This window comes from Anser brachyrhynchus (genome assembly GCF_964034855.1).
Source record: "Anser brachyrhynchus genome assembly, chromosome: 3".
Lineage (NCBI taxonomy): Eukaryota > Metazoa > Chordata > Aves > Anseriformes > Anatidae > Anser > Anser brachyrhynchus.
This window is the reverse complement of record NC_137696.1, coordinates 36,219,380-36,236,855: the sequence shown is the minus strand read 5'-3', so window position 1 is coordinate 36,236,855 and position 17,476 is coordinate 36,219,380. Positions and strand designations below refer to the sequence as shown.

Genomic DNA, 17,476 nt, shown 5'->3' with positions numbered 1-17,476 from the left:
GGTCAGATTTAACACAAGAGCCTATCAGCCTTGTTTAGAGGTAAATGGACAGAATCAGTTCTGTACAGTGCATGGTAGTTCTTCAATGAACTGGTCCAAAGCAAATGACAGACTCTAGTAATATTTGTAGTCTGGCTGGAAATAAGGAAATCTGCTTGCATTGAGATTTAGTTTAAAGTGCTCGTTTTGGGTGGCTGTGAAATGAACTTGATAAGGACTGCTCTGAGCCGTCAGTTCTCTTTAAACAGAATTGTAACAGTCCAGACAGTGCTGGATAGACATAAAATTTGAGAGAAACATTTTAGCCCCGGAACTAAAGAAATGTTATCATTTTATATAAAAGCTGCTAATTTCAGATGATATCAAATAAATCTTAATTGGATGGATGCCATTAAGCAGGTGGACATTACTGTTGGTATTTCTTTGGGGTTTTGTTTGCTTTCTGCTTGGAAATGAAGAAGGATTTCTGTACCTGACTTTTTCCACTGGCGATTCTTGGTGACAGCACTTCTTATTGGAGCTGGGAGGCAGTCACCCTGGATTCCTTGAATACAAATGGCTATGAGAACTGAACTGAATTCCAATAGAAAAAAAGAAAGGATAGCAATTGCTTACTGCAGGAGAAGGTGCCTTTGTTGAGTGAGAAGTGCAAGATGAATCCTGGAACAGTTTTACCATGTGTGCTACTTCTCTGAAGGTTTAATTGGCTCATGCCCTGATGAAAGGTGCTCTTTCAAGACTTCTCTCTGTGTACCTTGCTCAGGTAGGTATGTGGATTCTAGGCTGCTCAGGTTCATCTTCCAGTTTGGTTGTGTCTCCTTCTGCCAAGCTTAAGTCGGGCTTGTGCCACTTCAGCTGAAGGAATTTTTCCATCAAGTCAGCTCCCACGTTGAAGACCAGAGCCAGCCAGGCCAAGCCAAAAACAATCCAAATTGCAGTTAGGCTCCTGTATAGTGGGATATAGTGCTTGTTGGGGTTTGTGCCTGAAAAATCCATGAAACTTCACGTATTAATCTTGACTGCTTTGGACAACATACATAGTCATAACCTCCCCTCCTCTCCCCGACAGATGTGCATGTTTACCAAGTTTGTGTGATCTATGGGCATTTTTTATCAATTATTATTATTATTTTCTTTTTCTTTTTTGATCAAAATTTCAGGTTAAGCTTTGAACAGTTGGCACCAAATCTCTGAAATTGAGGCTATATAATAAAAATAGTCACATCTACAGTTATTAGGTCTGAACAAAACCGAGTGTTCCCAGCTGCTGACAAAAGACAAACATTGTCTTGGAATCACACTGCTGAATCCATATTAGCCAAATTTTACTCAAGAGACACACAGGGGATCTCATCTGATTTCAGAAGGTACGGTTTACTACCTCAGTGATATAGTGATTTCTTTTTGTAGTGTGACATACTTTGGTAACCAGGGTTCAAAATCACTTGGAGAATATTATTTGGGAAATGCAGCCATTTTAAGTGTTTATGAAAATCTTAACCCCTAGTTTGGTATTTCCAAGAAATGAGCAGTTGGTGCAGCTGATACAGATGCACAACAGCACTGCAGCCATCCATTTAGTCTCTGTCATCCAGGTCATTGTGAAGTTCCATAGTGTCCATGGTCAGGGTGGGATGGGTTTTTCTCTCTTTCTCTCCTTTCAGGACATAGTTATGACTTCTAGGGTAAGAGAACTACCCCTTATGAAGTAACTGATCCTTTTTCTTTGTTTGTTTGTTTGATTTTTTGTTTGTTTGTTTTTAAATAAGCATACTATATGTACTGTGTTAAGAGCATTTATTCAAATAAGTGGACAGAAAGGCAGCCCCTCACATGTTTCTATTGCTATGCTTCAGCCTAAATCTTTAAAGACTACGTACTCTCACAAGTTTTTTATTATTATTATTATTATTTTTATTATTTTTATTTCTTCCACAGCTGTCCTGTGTTTGTTAGCAATATTATCCATACTGTAAGTACTTAGCATTTTATATCTGACAGGATTTTGTATTGGGAATGGTAGGCAATTGCTGAAACAAATCACTATTAGGAGAGCATGGCTCAAAGTCTTAATACTGACAATGAGATTTCATTTATATTCCACCTATCACATGTGGTTTACATTCATACCAGCCTCAACATAGTCACTGCTGAATTGTTTGTTCAGTGGTATACATGAAATGAGTTTGGTGACTCTCAGCTTAGCTGCCAAGAGAAAAATGTCCATGTCATAAATCATCTCATTACTATCAGCTCTCTTTCTCATACCATATTTATAGTGGAATCTATGCTCTCTGTACTTAAGCTTATACTAGAGTACCAAATCTCAGCAAAGCACCTCCCAGCGAGGTGATAATACAGGTAGACAGATAAAATTTACCCATGTTTATCCTTATTATTACCTACTACGTAGTCGCCAAATCCAATGGTGCTCAGGGTGATGAAGGTGAAGTAAAAGCCTTCTCCATAGCTCCAGCCTTCTACGTAACTGAAAACCAGTGGTGGGAACACCAGAAATAGCAAGGTCCCTGTAGTCAGGAAGACACCCACTGCCAGTGTTTGAACTACCTGAAAGATAAAGGGAAGACGGCAGCTAAATAACAGTGAGCATCTGTTTAGTGGAAATTGCTGTTTTGCTCTTAATCACAAACCTGCTCCTGCTGGGAGCAATGTCCAAACAGGGAAGGATAAACCAATGCTTCTGTGCACTGCAGGCTGACCTTGCTGTTTATCCTGCACACAGATATTGTACCTAACCACAAATCCAAAACAATCTCAGAATTAGGAAAAAAAAAAAAAAAGATTTTTTTAAAGCTTTTTGCAACGAGTTTTTAAGTACACTCAAGTTATATTTTCAAAATTACTATAGCAACCATAGGAATGAAATGCTCACTTTACATTTCCATTCAAATGGAGATGCTCTTGTAATCACTTGGATCCAGTCTTTTAGGAAAAGCACCAAGTATTGCATAACTCATGATACAAAGATTGGCAAGAACAAATTAGGGTTCTCTTTACTGTGACTGCTTCCAAAGATTTATAAAGTGGCTTGCAAGAGCTCAGCCAAAAATATGTTTGGATGAAATTTGAGTGAAGTCAGTTTGCCTGCTTTTATTTTAAACTTAGAAGCATTCAGAGCAGAACTGTTTTCTGTCAGCACGGGGTAGATCTGTGTCTCTCATTACAAACTGCCTTTTGGGAAATGTTAAGGCCAGCTAAGTTACAGCATATGTGGCTGCACCAGATAGATACACAGAAAGGTCTGCGGATGGGTTGCGACAGGGGAATGGCCCAGTGGTTTGATCTAAGAATTGAGGATCAGAAACTCATGGGTTGCCAGGGAACACAGTCATGGCTCTGGTGAACTTTTGACTAGTGCTGTATAGTCTGATGCAAACTCATTGCAATCGTTTAAAAATGCCCTCAAGGGCATTCAAACCAGAGTAGGATTTTCTATGCATGTGCCTACTGTGACATGATGAAAAGCCAAACCACTTTGTTTATAAAATGGAAGATCCAGGTATCTTTTTATTTATTTATTTATTACCTCACTCTGTATTATCCCACATATAAAACAGTTTGCTGAGCTCAAACTAGGGAAACTTGGCATGAGGCTACTGGGTGACTTTGACAAATCACTTCTGCATTATGTACCATGTCTCTCCAGCTGTATAATAATCCTGACCTCATTTGTGAAGCATTTTGAGAATGACTTATCGACATGTTATAGTTGATTTCTGTTCTCATTTAGTTCATTCCAGAAGTGTGATAGTATTTAATTAGATAATAAAGATCATATAAAACTCTATACTGAAATTCACACTATTACTTTTTACCCTGGCTTTTAAGAGCTTTCTGGTACCAACATATAAGGTAGAGGAAGTAAGTCAGGAATGAGGAAGAATTTATTTTAATTAATTTCCCAAGGCACGATTAAATTGTGGTTAAAAGGAGATTAAACAATTTCTTGGGAGAGGCTTTTCATAGTGAAGAAGCAGATAAAGGTCCAAAGCTTTATCTGTTCATAGGAGGTACCCCTCATTGCCAACAATGAGGTGATGATTCAGTTGTAGGTAAAAAAAAAAAAAAAAGAAAAGATCACATCCCTGAATTGCCATTGAAAATATCAGGAAAGATCTAGCTAATCTAGCTATAGTAGCATGAAAGTTCTTCTGGTGGAAGAGCTGCATGTATTTGAGGAACAGGCATACGTTAAGTCAGCTAAGGAACTTCTTGCTCATATAAATTAACTTTGCATTTGGAGGTACCTATATGGCTTCACCAGAAAATCTTTCCCAGTGTAGGTAGAAACTCTGAAATGTTTCAACATATCTAACACATCTAGTCTCCCTTTTTGGTAACTAAAGGGGTCAATACATTGAACTTTTACTCAGAAACATGCATTAACTTTGTTACAATTGAGCTTCACATATTTTATATTATCAGTGTTTCCCTTATTCCAATACATCTGGACCAGTTCAGTGACTCACCAATAAATTATAGCTAAAGAGAAGGACGATTTATTTACATTTCAAAAAAAAAAAAAAAAAAAGGAAGGAAGTGCTAAATTACTGGCACAATCAGGGAAGGTAATTCAGCCAGATTAGCAGGCCAATAAAAATAGTTTGTCTTTGCACAATGCAGACCTAGATTCTGAGATAGATACCAGCATAGGCAAGATAATAAGGGCTTGATTCAGCAATGCATGTATGTGGACGTTTTCTGCTAGAGTCACCACAACTTAAAAACCCGGCTCAAAATTGAGGCCACGCTTGCTTAACAGTTTTGCTGAATCAGGGTCTAAAAAGGCAAATCTGGAGTCCCTCAGGCAAAAGGAAATTACTTTAAAGCTATCATATATAAATACAGTATATCAATTTTCTGATATAGAGGGCAATGTAATTGCTGCAGTTCAAAAAGATGTAAGCACTCTCCAGGAGACCCAACCTAGCAGCCTTACTACTATCTAAAAAACAGTTTTTACTAGTTTTGAAACAGTGGAAAAAAAAGATAGATTGATTCATGCTGTACCTGGGCACGGCCTGGCTTTTGCACCCATCTTTCCAGCATCATCAGATGAGCATTGAGGCCTTTCCCCAACTGATTAAGGAAGGCCAGGTTGAGCGGCACCCCGAATAAGGCATAAAACACACAGAAAACTTGTCCTGCCACGGTGCTGGGGGACCGGTTACCATAACCTGGAACAAAAAAAGGAAACGGCTACATCAAAAGACTTCACAGTCAGGCTGCAGGCCATCATGGCAATTTCCTAGGCTTGGAAGCTTACTTCTATTAAGCTTCAGGGACCTGGAGGCCTGTGATTTTCCACAATGAAATCTGCCTACAAATTGCCATAGCTTATGATAGACCCCTGTGCATTCACTACTACTAACAGAACATTTAACAAGGAAAATACTACCCTTAGCAAGTACTGCAACTTTCTTTAGGTCTCTGATTTTGTAGTAAGTGCAACTGAGTGCTTTAAAGCAACCTCAGGAGGTACTCTGCATGTACAATATCATATTGCCTGTGCCAAAGAGGTACTTGGCTGTTTTTGCAGGTGTAATATGCTGGATAAACAAGCATAACAGGTATAATTTAAAACTGATAGGAAAACATAATCCATAGTATTCAAGTTGGTCTTAGAGGTGTATTCTGTCCTCCAATTTTATTTTTCCATGGGCTTTACAGGACAGATGGAGGAGCCCCCAGCTTATAAGAAAAAAAGAGTTCCTCACCTATAGTGGTGACAACAGTTCCTGCAAAAAAGAAGGAGTTGCTGAAGTCCCAGTTACTGGGATTTGTAGAGTTTCCTTCTGGGTTGACCCCTTTTTCCCATGCTTCCATAAGGACCTAAGGCAGAAGAGGTTAAAGGCGCAAAGATGAGCAACACATTAGAGCAGATCAGGAAAAATGTCTGGAAAAAAAAAAACAGCAGAGAAGTAAATGCTGCTTTCCATCTTGAGCAAACAGAGCAATAAATTGTGCAGATAACTGAGTAGAGTTTGACTAAAATGACCTGAGAGAGGTCTTATGCTGACATGGTAAAACACTGAAATAGAGCTGGCCAGGAACTAGAACTCTTATCAATGGAGAACTGGCCTTTGAAGTAGGATTGATTCCACAACTACTTGAAGGCTAAGGGGAGGGGAATGGAGGGTGTCCCCGGACACATCAAACTGGGAAAATTAAGTGAAGTTATGCCATAAAAAATACAGACAGTTTCTCTCCTTTCCTTCCTAGCATAGTCATTGCAGTCCAATTTTAAATTTGGGCACATGTAAATTCATGCTTGTACCTGAGGGGAAGGGCATGGGGAGCATGCTCATTTCTGTTTCCAGCATGTAAGTACTAGTGAGGATGGATTACTTTTTTAGCTATGGCTTCCCAGTAATTTTCAGCTGATACCAGGCTTCTCCTGGTTTGGAGATTAGCTAATGAAATATACTTTGCCATTCCAGATAGCTCTTACCAGATGATAAAACTACTATGTGCAAAAAAAGATCCAGCTCCTATTTGTATATCAAATACCTTATAAGCTGCCTTAGTGAAGAATGTGTTCCTTTGTTCTCCCTGAGGATACTCTGTATGAAACAGGTTGCCTTCTGCTCACGGGCTGGAGTTTCAAGAATCCTTTTTTGTTACATACCAATTTTAAGTCCAGGTCACAGACTTCATCATTTTGCCAAATGCCTGAAGGACTTGTGAATTCACACTCTTGCTTCCATGGAATGTTTTATGAAGCAGGACATGAACAGAATTCAACAGCAGCTCCAGCCTTAGATGGTTCCATGAGCATTAGACCAAAGATGTTCTTTCTTGATTCAAATATTGACTACTGCCAGAAAGATTGGTTATCTGATGAATGTATCCATGACAAGGTAACTGATTTTGCATTGGTTTGGCAATATTAGCTTATATTATCTGTGCTGGTGGATTGGGGATCCTAAATTTAATAGCTAATGTTATTCTTCGTTAACAGCATTGTTCAAGTCCATCAGATAGGCCAGCTAGGCATCATTGTATGTGATCTCATGATTGAAGAGCCAGAAGAATTTCTTTTCAGTATGACAAAGAACTTATCCATTAAAGGCCTGGTTTCAGAATGGGAAGAACTTGACACATGGTGGTAAGTCTATTACTAGTGATAATTGATATGGAAATAGGAAATGTGGGTTGATTCTCAGATTCCAGGATTTAGTTTTTAAAAAGTGGAAATAAGGAAGTACAAATTTGTCAGCTGAGTGGACTGAATCTAGTGGCTGTGTCTATGAATACTGTCACGCTTTTTAGGCTGGAACTTCTGACATTATGAACCGGCTTCCTTGACCATACAGATAAAATGTACAGTGAGACGATTGCTTCCCTGCACTAGTTTTAGAGTTAGAAATTTCATCTGGAAAGAATTCTATTCCCTACTATTTGTAAGAGCTGGACTAATTTCTTAACAGGGGTTATAAATGACACGTGAGTCATTTATAGGCAGAAGACTATTTTTGAATACTCTGAAGCTTGGTGCATTGTAGCTGATAATTTGGCGCCCTCAACCGGTTTTGTTTGGAACAGCTGACGTGTGAAAATGTATCTAACTCAGCTGAGAGGCAGCAAAATGTGATTGTCTGAGAGGCCCAGCAGTCTAAGGAAGCTCCACGGGAGCCAGAGAGGAGGATCTGGGCATCCATGAACCCTCCCTAAGGTTTGTAGGGTACCAGAGATTTAACTAAGCCTTTTAACCCTAGAAATTATCCCAATTCGGTTTAGAATGAGATTCAGGGTCTTCTTCTCTACTGTTGTTACCACAGAGCCAAGGGAAAAGTGGGTAATACCACTAACTGGTGTAGCTGAGCTGGAAGAAAAGCAGACTTTTCAGGCATGTAAGCTTTTGAAAACTCCAGTCATTTCCTGGAGAAAGCCAAATGTTCCCCAAAAACATGTCACAGTATTAGTCATCATCAAAACATTGTCCTTGTAGACAGAGTTCAGGCACCTTCTGTTCCCTTTTTGATCTGAACTTCACTGTTTGCTTACACCCGTTTATAGAATCTAGGTTTTTATGTTGATCTGAAGCATGTGCCTTGGTGGAAATCCTCTGATTCAGACAGTGCAATCTTGCATCCTGTTCAGTGTTTCTGTCAGCTTTAATGACCTGAGAGATAGAGTTCAAACCATTTAGGCACCCAGCTCTGTGTCTGGAGAAATTTTGAGCATGAAGAAAGTGATAATTCAAGGATTTTTGCCCATTTCTTACAATACTAGAATGACAGGATTTGTCCATAAATAATACCAAGTGAGGGCTTGTAATTTATCTCCAGCCTGTTTTGAGGAATAGATTAAAATGTAATTGAAGATGTCATTGATAAGTCATATTGAATAAGAGCTCTTTAGCACTTATTATAAATGATAAATAACACAGCTTATGATGGCTGACTTCATCTTTTGTTTAGAGGCCTGGAAGTGCAGGACTGCCTTCAAGTGCAATAGATGATTTCTGGTAATAAAGAAGGGCAAAATCTGTGCAAGTTTGGGCTGAAGTACCTTGGCAGGGCAACCTACTTCTTGTAACGTTTTTGTCCCCATGCATAATCTCCATGCAATAATTACTGCGGGAGCTACAAAACATGAAGCTGAAGGTATTATAAGGTAACATAAAGGTTCATTAGCCGTTTTGCAGCATTTGGGTGTTCATGAATAGATCAAAATAAAGTGGTATGGGAAGGGGCTTGAGAAACCACTGCCTTTCTCTTGTACAGTTAGTCCTCCAACGTTGTGTTTAGCAGATCAATTTATGACATGTTTGGCCAAAACAGTATAATTACTTCTAACAAAAATAATGCTTGAGCCAAAATCATGGGAGCCTGTTCCTCTTACCTGTACGAACTGCTCCAGGGCTTGCCTATCCAAGCATGTGTAGTTCTGCAGGAATTTGAGCTTCTCCAGCTGAAACTGGTCTCGAGAGTGGGTCTCTGCCTGCTTTTCCAGCAGCTGGAACACCATAGCACCGAGGAGGAGGTAAAAGAGATACCCCAGTACCAGCAGTGGAGTCCAGCTGTTCTGCCAGTTGGGTACTGTGAGAAAGGGCATGCTGCTGCTGCTGCGAGTCCCTGCTTAGTACTTACTAGGTTACTGTCCCAAGATCTGCACTACCCCAGGCACCCTGAAATCACACACTGGAGTTCCCAACAACTGTGCCAGAGATTTTTCTAACAAAATATATTTTTTCTATACAAAATGAGACTAACAGGTAAATTTTATCCCTCCACATACTTTCTCTATCCAGAACAAAAGGAGAGCACTTATAGCTTAATAAGAATGTGAATCATAGCATTTTCCTCTTACAAAAACAACTTTTATCCAAAGATCTCAATGAAATTAATGAAGCCTGACACAAACCCTCTGAGATGGGCACTGTTTTGCAGGCTGGGAAGCTGAAATAAAACTGGCTTAATGACTTACCCAGGGTCATATGAATGTAGAGCCACAAATAGACTCTGAAAATCTTCACAAGTAAAGCCTTACTCTAAACACTAGACTTCTGTACAAGAAAACACTATAAACTCTCTAATTACAACAGACTCCCCAGAACTAAGAAGACTATGGAGCTGAATAAATGGAAAAGTCAATAGCTGCCGTCTGTGCCATACAAACATTGCTGGTACCAGTGAAAGCAGCGTGATGAAGCTCAAAAACATCCTGAATTCAGCCTGGTCCCAAGACAGAGCTTCTCTTTCTTTCTTAACCAGAAAAAGATCAGCCCCTCACTGCCTTGCCTGCTGGTCCTGGACTCTTTGTCAGATGATTCCACACTTCAACACCCCTTAGTCCACACAGTTAGAGAAGGAATCACTCATGCCTGCTGCTTTCAGTCTCTGTATTGTCCTTTTATGTCCAAATGCATAAGGGGGAAGGAGAGCTTCAGGTTAATCGTTAGCTAAAAAAGTATCAGAGACTCACTCCTGGGAGCACTGATGATTATCACGCACTGAAAATGAGCAGGACTTGCATATTTTTCTGTAGGAAGACCCTTATGGCTAGAGTCATCCACGCCAGACTGCTTCTGAAAAAAAACTCTCACACAGAGCGAGAATGCCATGTGGCTAGAGCTGCAATTTTGTTCAACTCTTTCCCATTAAAATGTTCTGGGTACAGACATCCCCTTTGCTTAGTATTAAGAATTGTTTTCCACCTACCTTCGAACAAGAAGTAGTGCTCAGAGAAAAACAATGAAAAAATGTTTTCCTTCATATCCGTATCAGGGAAATCCCTGCCCCTTGCACGTGAACTGTGCTCCTAGCCTGCAGCCAGCCCCCACCCAGAAGAGGATGACCGATTGGCAACAGAAGGCTTCTTGGCACTGTGGGAAGCAAAGAGTATTGTGGAAAACTCCCAGAAGAACATCTTGGACTTTGTTTGGGACCGCTCTGTTGCTGTGACTGGGGGACAGGAAGCAATCAGTAGAGATGTGCAAAATGTAAGGACGCAGAGCTTTGGTGCTCTGGCATGGATTTTTTAGCTGAACTGACGCACGATAGCTAGAAGTTACAGTTGCATTGATATTGCCAAGCACAACAACATTATGAACCAAACTGCTCTGATGCAACCGAGATATCCAATTTACTTATCACTGATGGAAGACCTTCTCATAGCCTGTGCTGAGGATGACTGGCAATTTTACATCTGGAGTATCTAGCAAGAACTAGATACTGTCTTCCATAATTAAAAGGTACAGCTTGTTGTTCCGTGCCTTGTGAAATATTATGGGTAAATGAGCCTGGGATGTTGCACAACTGCCTATAAGACTAGCAGGGCTGTCTCTGGTGAGAGATCCAGATGTTTGTTGCGTTACAGTTTGGAAGACCTACTTCTGCCGGTCCAAGAGAATGCTAGCCTACTGGTTTTCTGGAATGGATGCAAACATATGCACGTAGCTGGGCTGAGACAGATTCCCACAGTTGAAGTAGATTTCACAATTAAAGGTACTAAACTATTCAGTTATTAATGATCAGATAAAGCACCGAACCTTTATTATGTCCCATTCTGCTCTATTCAGTTCAGTTCAATAAAGCATTCTAGCTGCTACACTTAGAAGTCTAAAGTATTATGCCTTAAGAAAAAAATGTCTGCCTAGACTTAGTTTTAGGATCTTAATTTTCTGAAAGCTTTGGAAATTAGTCACTAAAATTTTCAAGTTGTGCTTACTGCTAATCATAGAAGTTTGGATATTCCTACTTAAAGTATTTCAACATTAGCAGTGTTGGACAAATGAAATGATTTCTAATAAGCTTTCAGAGGAGGTGTTCTCATCTTTACCATGGCTATTTGAAGAGCACTTAAAAAAATAAAAATCAATTAATGGGAAATAAACAGCTGGAGAGAACTTTGAGAGGCACATGGAATATGTGATAAGATGTGTCCTGGAGATGATGTAGAAAGCTCTGCTTCTGCAGACAGAAGCAAAAAATAAAAATAAAAAATCGATTATATGTGCACTAGAAACTGAAGAGTAAATATGCAGTTAGGGATGAACAACTTCATAGCTGAATGACCATATAGATAAATGCAAGAGCAAAATCACAAGCACATGTTTAAGAAAGTATTTTCACAAACTTGCACAGTTCCACAGAGGTAAAAAGAATAGAATAGCATGTTCTGAAAATGTGAAAGGTAACAGTCTGTAAGTCACTGATGTTGCCATATTTACTCCCACTGAAAAGCTAAAGAAATATGTATCCGTAGATTTCAAGTTATGGAAATCATCAATATTCTGTCTGCAAAACTTTTTTTCTTTCTTTCTTTCTTCCTAATTTTAGGTTACCACATTGGAATAAAACAAGATTCTGTGCAGTAGCCCAGAAGTTATGTCTTGTCGCAGGTAAAAAGAAACTCAAATATATAAAATTGAAATTAAAGAGAAAACTCATGGTTTCTGAGTGAGTTCTAAATCCAGAAGAGTGAGCTCAGCATGCCTTACCACATTGGAAATGAAATTTAGCTTCCAGGTAGAAAGACTAATAAATACTATACCAAAGTAATAGTGTTAGCAGATCCCTTTTGATGATGGGATGGCAAAGCACCGTGTCTAATCTAACTTCTCTTATGGTTCTATAATAGTCTTCTGACTAAAAATAAGTAAAAATTGAGTCCACAAACTTTAGAAATAAAAATTCATGACAGAAAAAAAATGTTCTTGACTGTAGCTAAACTTGGAAGTTGACTGTTACTCAAAGGTCCTACTGTTCCAGTGCTCCCTGCCAATGCTAAACACAAGAGTGCATTTAGTCTCAAAGCTACGGAATGAATTCTCACAAAATGTATTTTGAATCCAGATCTGAATCTGACCTCCTTGATTAGTTCTTCAGTTTTCCTATCTTCCTCCCTCAATGCTATTGTAATAAATGACTTTCCCCAGAGAAAATCTGAGCCCTCTGGAAAGGACAGGTACCAAAATGACACCCTGGCCTACAATCAAGGTCATGAATGACCTTATATATATTACATGGAGCAAAACAAAGGATTCAGAGTTCTCCAATTACTTCACCTATTGTTGTTACAGTTCCTAACAATTCTTAAACATGTACAGATAATAAATAAAATTAGGCCTAAAATAAATGACATAGTTTCCTCACTCTATGTTTCAAAAGCCAGAAAAAAATGCCATTGTGATCAACAGGAGACTAATTTATATAGATACAAATAAGATTTTCTAAAATAAGTAATTCGGTGTTTGAAAGATACCTTGGTTGAATCTGTCATCCTCAAAAATCTGATGAAGGATGACTTTTAGGACTAGTTTTCCTGAAAGAAACTTCTCTGAACAGAACTAGATGACAAACTGGATGCAAAGATCCAGGGACCCATTCTTCTTCAGGTTATGCACTACAGCTTGAACAACTCATACATGGAAATACTGAATTGTTTTGAACTCGTCTTGCTCCTTGAATGATTTATGACAAGTGCTAAGGAAATTATTTAGGACCATGTTAAATATAAATAGCAGTAACTTAGTGCATTTCTTCAGGCATGTCACTGCCATCTGGCAAGTTTCTACTTCTGATTTTGTTCCCACTCCAAATTTAAGCCAGTAATTTTGACTTACTGATTTACACTCACATAGGTGAAAACATGGAGCATTTTCAGATAAAGGTTGCCTTATTGGTGAGGTTTCAAAGCAAACATTACAGGAAGTGAAACAGAAAATAATAACGGAAGATCATTTAACATTGATTTAAACAACAATAAAAGTGATTACTATGAAATAATCTAAAAATAGAAGTACAATTATTGTGTTTATTAACAATGAACTTTGAAAAGACAAACAAATTCTGTACGGAGCTACCGAAAAAGCTATATCTAGCAAGGCATTCCCAGATTTTCATCTTATTGACATCATTTCACCAGATGGATATTTGGTACAGGTTGCACTTACAAGATCTTAACACTTAATTCTGACGAAGTGCTCTGAATTTATACTACTAACATAAAACACTTGCATCTTATAATTTATCAAACCAATAAACCCTCTCCATGGGAAGATATTACAATATATACTTACCCTGTTAATGTGTGTGAACCTCATTATTCCACTTCAAAGCCTCTTTCATAACAAATACAGAAGTGAAAACAGGAGATTGAATTGGGTGTGTCCATCTTCCAAGCAAAATAAACTCAACATAAGGTTATGTCATTTTCTCAAAACTGGTGAGCTCAAGGGTTTCACTAACATGGCACCAGACTGGGCATAGCTCCCTGGCAGATTCAGCATGAATGAGAACAGGCCCTTTAGCCTTCATTACAAATCTACATCATAACCTGTCCCTCCCAGAAACTATATTGTTGTAGGAGATGTCAGTGGATGTCTATCCTCTCCTACAATAAACCATATGGAAAGATTGAAAATGCCTTGAAATGAGAAATGAGATGAACCACAATGTCTGGCATGAATTAATCCTGGAAGTATCTGTATGACATCCAGCACTGTACCACTACTGCCCCAAGAAATTTCCACAAACAAGACTGGTTGGATTTGCTCTGGTTGAAGATAATAAATATATTGTATTTACCATATAAACATTTAAACAACCAGCAACTAGTTATCACTGTGAATAGATAGGAGTTGGCCATGTATGAGAATCTCTATACTTTGTGACAGTATTTTAAAGGTGGCTTAGGCAAGACTCAGGTCCATTATAAAAGTGGGCCACAGACTATTTCTTCAGCATGGTAAATGCTAAGGTTATTTCCAATTAATCTAGACATTATATGAAGATAGATTATTAAAACAAGTAACTTTGTTAATCTGTGGACAAACAGACTTTCTTGAAGCAATGAATTCTTTCATGAAGAGAAAAGGACAAAAGGACTTGTAGGGGAACCCAGTTGCCTTCTGACAGCTATAAGGCCATCAAGAAGATGGAGCCAGGCTTCTCACAGCGTGGCATAATGGGAGGCAGAGACAATAGCCATTACTTTAAATAAGACAAGTTCAGACTGGACATATGGATTTTTATTTATTTATTTATTTATTTATTTATTTATTTATTTATTTATTTATTTTTGGTGGTGAAATCAAGCATTGGAACAGATTGCTTAGAAAGGTTGTGCAGTGTCCATCCTTGGAGGCTTTCAAGTTCAGAATGAACAAAGCCCTCAAGAGATTGGTTTGCTGTCATAGCTGATGATGCTTTCAGCAAGTATGTTTTTTAGCTTGTGATATCCCTTCCAACCTGAATCTTCTTATGGACCTAAAAGATAATCTTTGAAGAGTAGAAGCATTTTTTCAAAAAAAATGTATGCTTTATTTCTTAAGACTATTATGTATGAATCAACAAACTTTTCTTTCTACAGGATACTATGGAAATCTTCAAAAGAAGCAAGAAAAGGTTTCTGCATTTGTATTTATTTATATTGTTTTCTATTATTATGTTTTCTATTTTGGATGCATTCTTGCTGAAGCTCTTATTATATATTTATGTGTATAGTCTTAATCTCAGAGCAAAATCAGGCATTGCAATCTCTCTGCAAATCAGGCATGACTTTGCTGATAGTGATTAAATTTCACATTGATTTTACAATATTGTAAAAAAGAAAAACAACCAAACAGAAAAATACAGGTGAGCAAACACCTTAGGTGTGACAAACTGAGAACAAAAGACTGGATATGTAATAATCAAGAAACAGCAGTGTAACATTGGTCTTACCAGGATAATACTGAGATTTTTCTCTTAACCAGTTACTGAAAGCTCTTGGAAATGCTTCAATGTCAAAATAAATGAGCTATTGTACCAGTAATACTCCTTTGGCCACCTCCAAAAAAAATCACTGTAATGGAGATTTTACTGAAATGAGGAAAAGACAGCTACTTCACCCAGCAATGGTTTGGAACCTCTGGTTGGTTCTTCTTTAGCTTGCTGGGTTAGATGGAGGAAGGATGGTGGTCCTTAATGAAGCTATATAAAAATGAATTCAGTATATATATAATGGAATGTGTATCTATAATAGAATGACCTCTGAAGAAGAAAAATAAAGACAAACTTCCTGGCAGAATTTGGGCAGTATAATAAAACCTCCAGCAAAGCAGACATATGAAAGGGGGAGATCAAATCCTCAACTCTCTCTTCTTTTCTCAAAGCAACAGTAGATCTGACTTTCATCTCACCTTGTACATCCTACAGGCTGCATAAAGTTTACCAACATATGTGGTAGTAGTGCTTATTTTTACAGAAAATTGAAATGCAGAAAAAAGTATAACTTCAATATTTCTTTATTGATTTCATCTTAGTTGTTAATTTGATGGATATCTTCTGTAGGTTTGAACACATCAATTCATGATGTACTTCTTAATAACTATAAATTTGCCACCGAATTCAGTGTCAGCAACTTGAGGACATACATCTTTGAGATTGATATGAGACTTCTGCCAGTATACTCTTGTGTTTTTGTATGACCAACGTAACCCCTTCCAAATGGGTGACTGTAAGCTTATTGATAGCATGAAAAACAGCAGTTTCAGTCTGAAGGTATGTATATCTCAGAAGAATTGACTCTGTTTTGCGTTGCATTTTTGGACTTGTTTTGGCTTGAAGAGTAAAATAAGTTATTGCGTAACCAGGTATTATGCAATAAAGTAATATTGAGTCAATAGTGAAGTTATGTTGTATACAATATATAAATGAACTTAGATTTTCACATCTCATCTTATGTTTTATTTGTACAATTATTTATTTGTACAATTTATTATGTACAATTATTTGTTCATTTTTGCTATAAGCCCATCAAGTGTCACTGTTTAGTCTGAAATCCGGATATTTTGGGAAGGTTTATATTTTGAATAACATTTAGTGTATTCAAATGGAAGAAAAACATTTTGGAAAATTTAAAATGTAGAATTTATTTCCAATAAAAATGAATGTTCATATTAAAGTACAATATCAGTATTTTAATATCAGTATTTTAATAATCAGATATGAAAATTATTATTTATTGGGGAAAAAATAAAAAGCAGAAAAAGGTCCAAAAGGAATTTTGTAGGATTTTGTAACTACTATTTTTGCAGACATCTCTAGATGCCAACTAGATGTAAGCAACAAAGCTTTATGCAAATCCAGAGACAAAACAAGTCAATTTCACCTGAATTTCTTCTCAAGTTTCCAGTGCACAAAGGAGAAAAATACCAATCCATCAGTAACAATAAAAGTTCCCCAGACTACAGATGTAATGCTCTTATTAGATAATTTTAACTTTTAGAAAGCATTAACACATTAGATAATTTTAGTATTGAGAAAACTGATAATAAATTCCCAATAAATAAACATATTCAGCAAACTCCCGATCAGTTTTAGTTTTGCTTAATTTTAATGCAAGCTGAAGATACTGAGTGCAAATTTTCTGATATCATTCCCTTGAGAAATGGATTTCACTGTCAAATACAAGTCACTCCTATTCACTTTCTTACCAGTTAAATCTGTACATCCAAAGTAGTCATTTGTACCTATTTCTAAACAGAAGAGGAAGGTAAATAATAAAGGTCTTTAACAGATTCTAAAAGGAAATTGTGGACTGCAACAAGAACTTCATTTGTTCCCCAAGCCTGAAAGGAGATAAAGAATACTTTAGATTATATTACAGGATGTGTTATCAGTTTTAAAAAGAACTTCACAAATGCAAAACAAAAGAATGGAAAAATAAGGTATTTTAAAACTTCTAAGTTTTAAACTTTTAAAACTTTTAAGGCAAAAAAAAACCACAAAACAACAACAACAAAAAACATCTACTCTTCTGCATTTTCATTCCTCTACTTCAAGACTGACCAAGGCAAAAAAAATCATATATTTGCAGAGTACTTCTTTCTAAAAAGCTTTCCAATTTTGTTGTTACAATGCTTTACCAATCTCAGCAAGCCCCTGTGAGTGTACCTGCTTTAATTCATCTCTGGTTAGAAAACAAATGGTAACAAACTACAAACTGAGCTAATCTTCCCTGA

At 37.5% G+C, this 17,476-nt stretch overlaps 2 protein-coding genes and 1 long non-coding RNA gene across 4 annotated transcripts in view; 1 reads left to right on the top strand and 2 right to left on the bottom strand.

Annotated features, from left to right (window-relative positions):
- Positions 1-758: 758 nt before the first annotated feature.
- Positions 759-9,134, bottom strand: LOC308192514 (potassium channel, subfamily K, member 16-like). The gene is made up of 5 exons (XM_080586147.1): positions 8,869-9,134; positions 5,739-5,853; positions 5,032-5,198; positions 2,403-2,568; positions 759-983 (listed from the first exon to the last, which is right to left on the bottom strand). Exons 1-5 carry the CDS (start codon positions 9,079-9,081, stop codon positions 760-762), a joined length of 885 nt encoding a protein of 294 aa, XP_080442273.1. The 5' UTR covers positions 9,082-9,134; the 3' UTR covers position 759.
- LOC308192515 lies at positions 2,453-9,809 on the top strand. 2 transcript variants are annotated; one of them, XR_013948867.1, is made up of 3 exons: positions 2,453-3,520; positions 6,983-7,129; positions 9,572-9,809. It is a non-coding gene; the product is annotated as an uncharacterized lncRNA (long non-coding RNA). The 2 variants fall into 2 exon arrangements; XR_013948868.1 differs by lacking the exon at positions 2,453-3,520 and adding an exon at positions 5,859-6,881.
- Positions 9,810-14,517: 4,708 nt separating this feature from the next.
- Positions 14,518-17,476, bottom strand: part of KIF6 (kinesin family member 6) — a 174,151-nt gene continuing 171,192 nt past the window's right edge. Inside the window, exon 22 of the mRNA XM_080585369.1 lies at positions 14,518-17,083. Coding sequence (XP_080441495.1) covers positions 17,067-17,083 — 17 coding nt within the window. The 3' untranslated portion in view covers positions 14,518-17,066. The remainder of the gene's footprint in view (positions 17,084-17,476) is intronic.

What these genes read in the sequence shown, in the direction of transcription:
- LOC308192514 (XM_080586147.1), bottom strand. Translation starts at nt 9,081, where the DNA reads ATGCCCTTTCTCACAGTACCCAACTGGCAGAACAGCTGGACTCCACTG. An exon ending in AACTGTTGTCACCACTATAG is followed by an intron (nt 5,199 to 5,738) that starts GTGAGGAACTCT and finishes TTTTTGTTCCAG; the next exon opens with GTTATGGTAACCGGTCCCCC. An exon ending in AAAAGCCAGGCCGTGCCCAG is followed by an intron (nt 2,569 to 5,031) that starts GTACAGCATGAA and finishes TTTATCTTTCAG; the next exon opens with GTAGTTCAAACACTGGCAGT.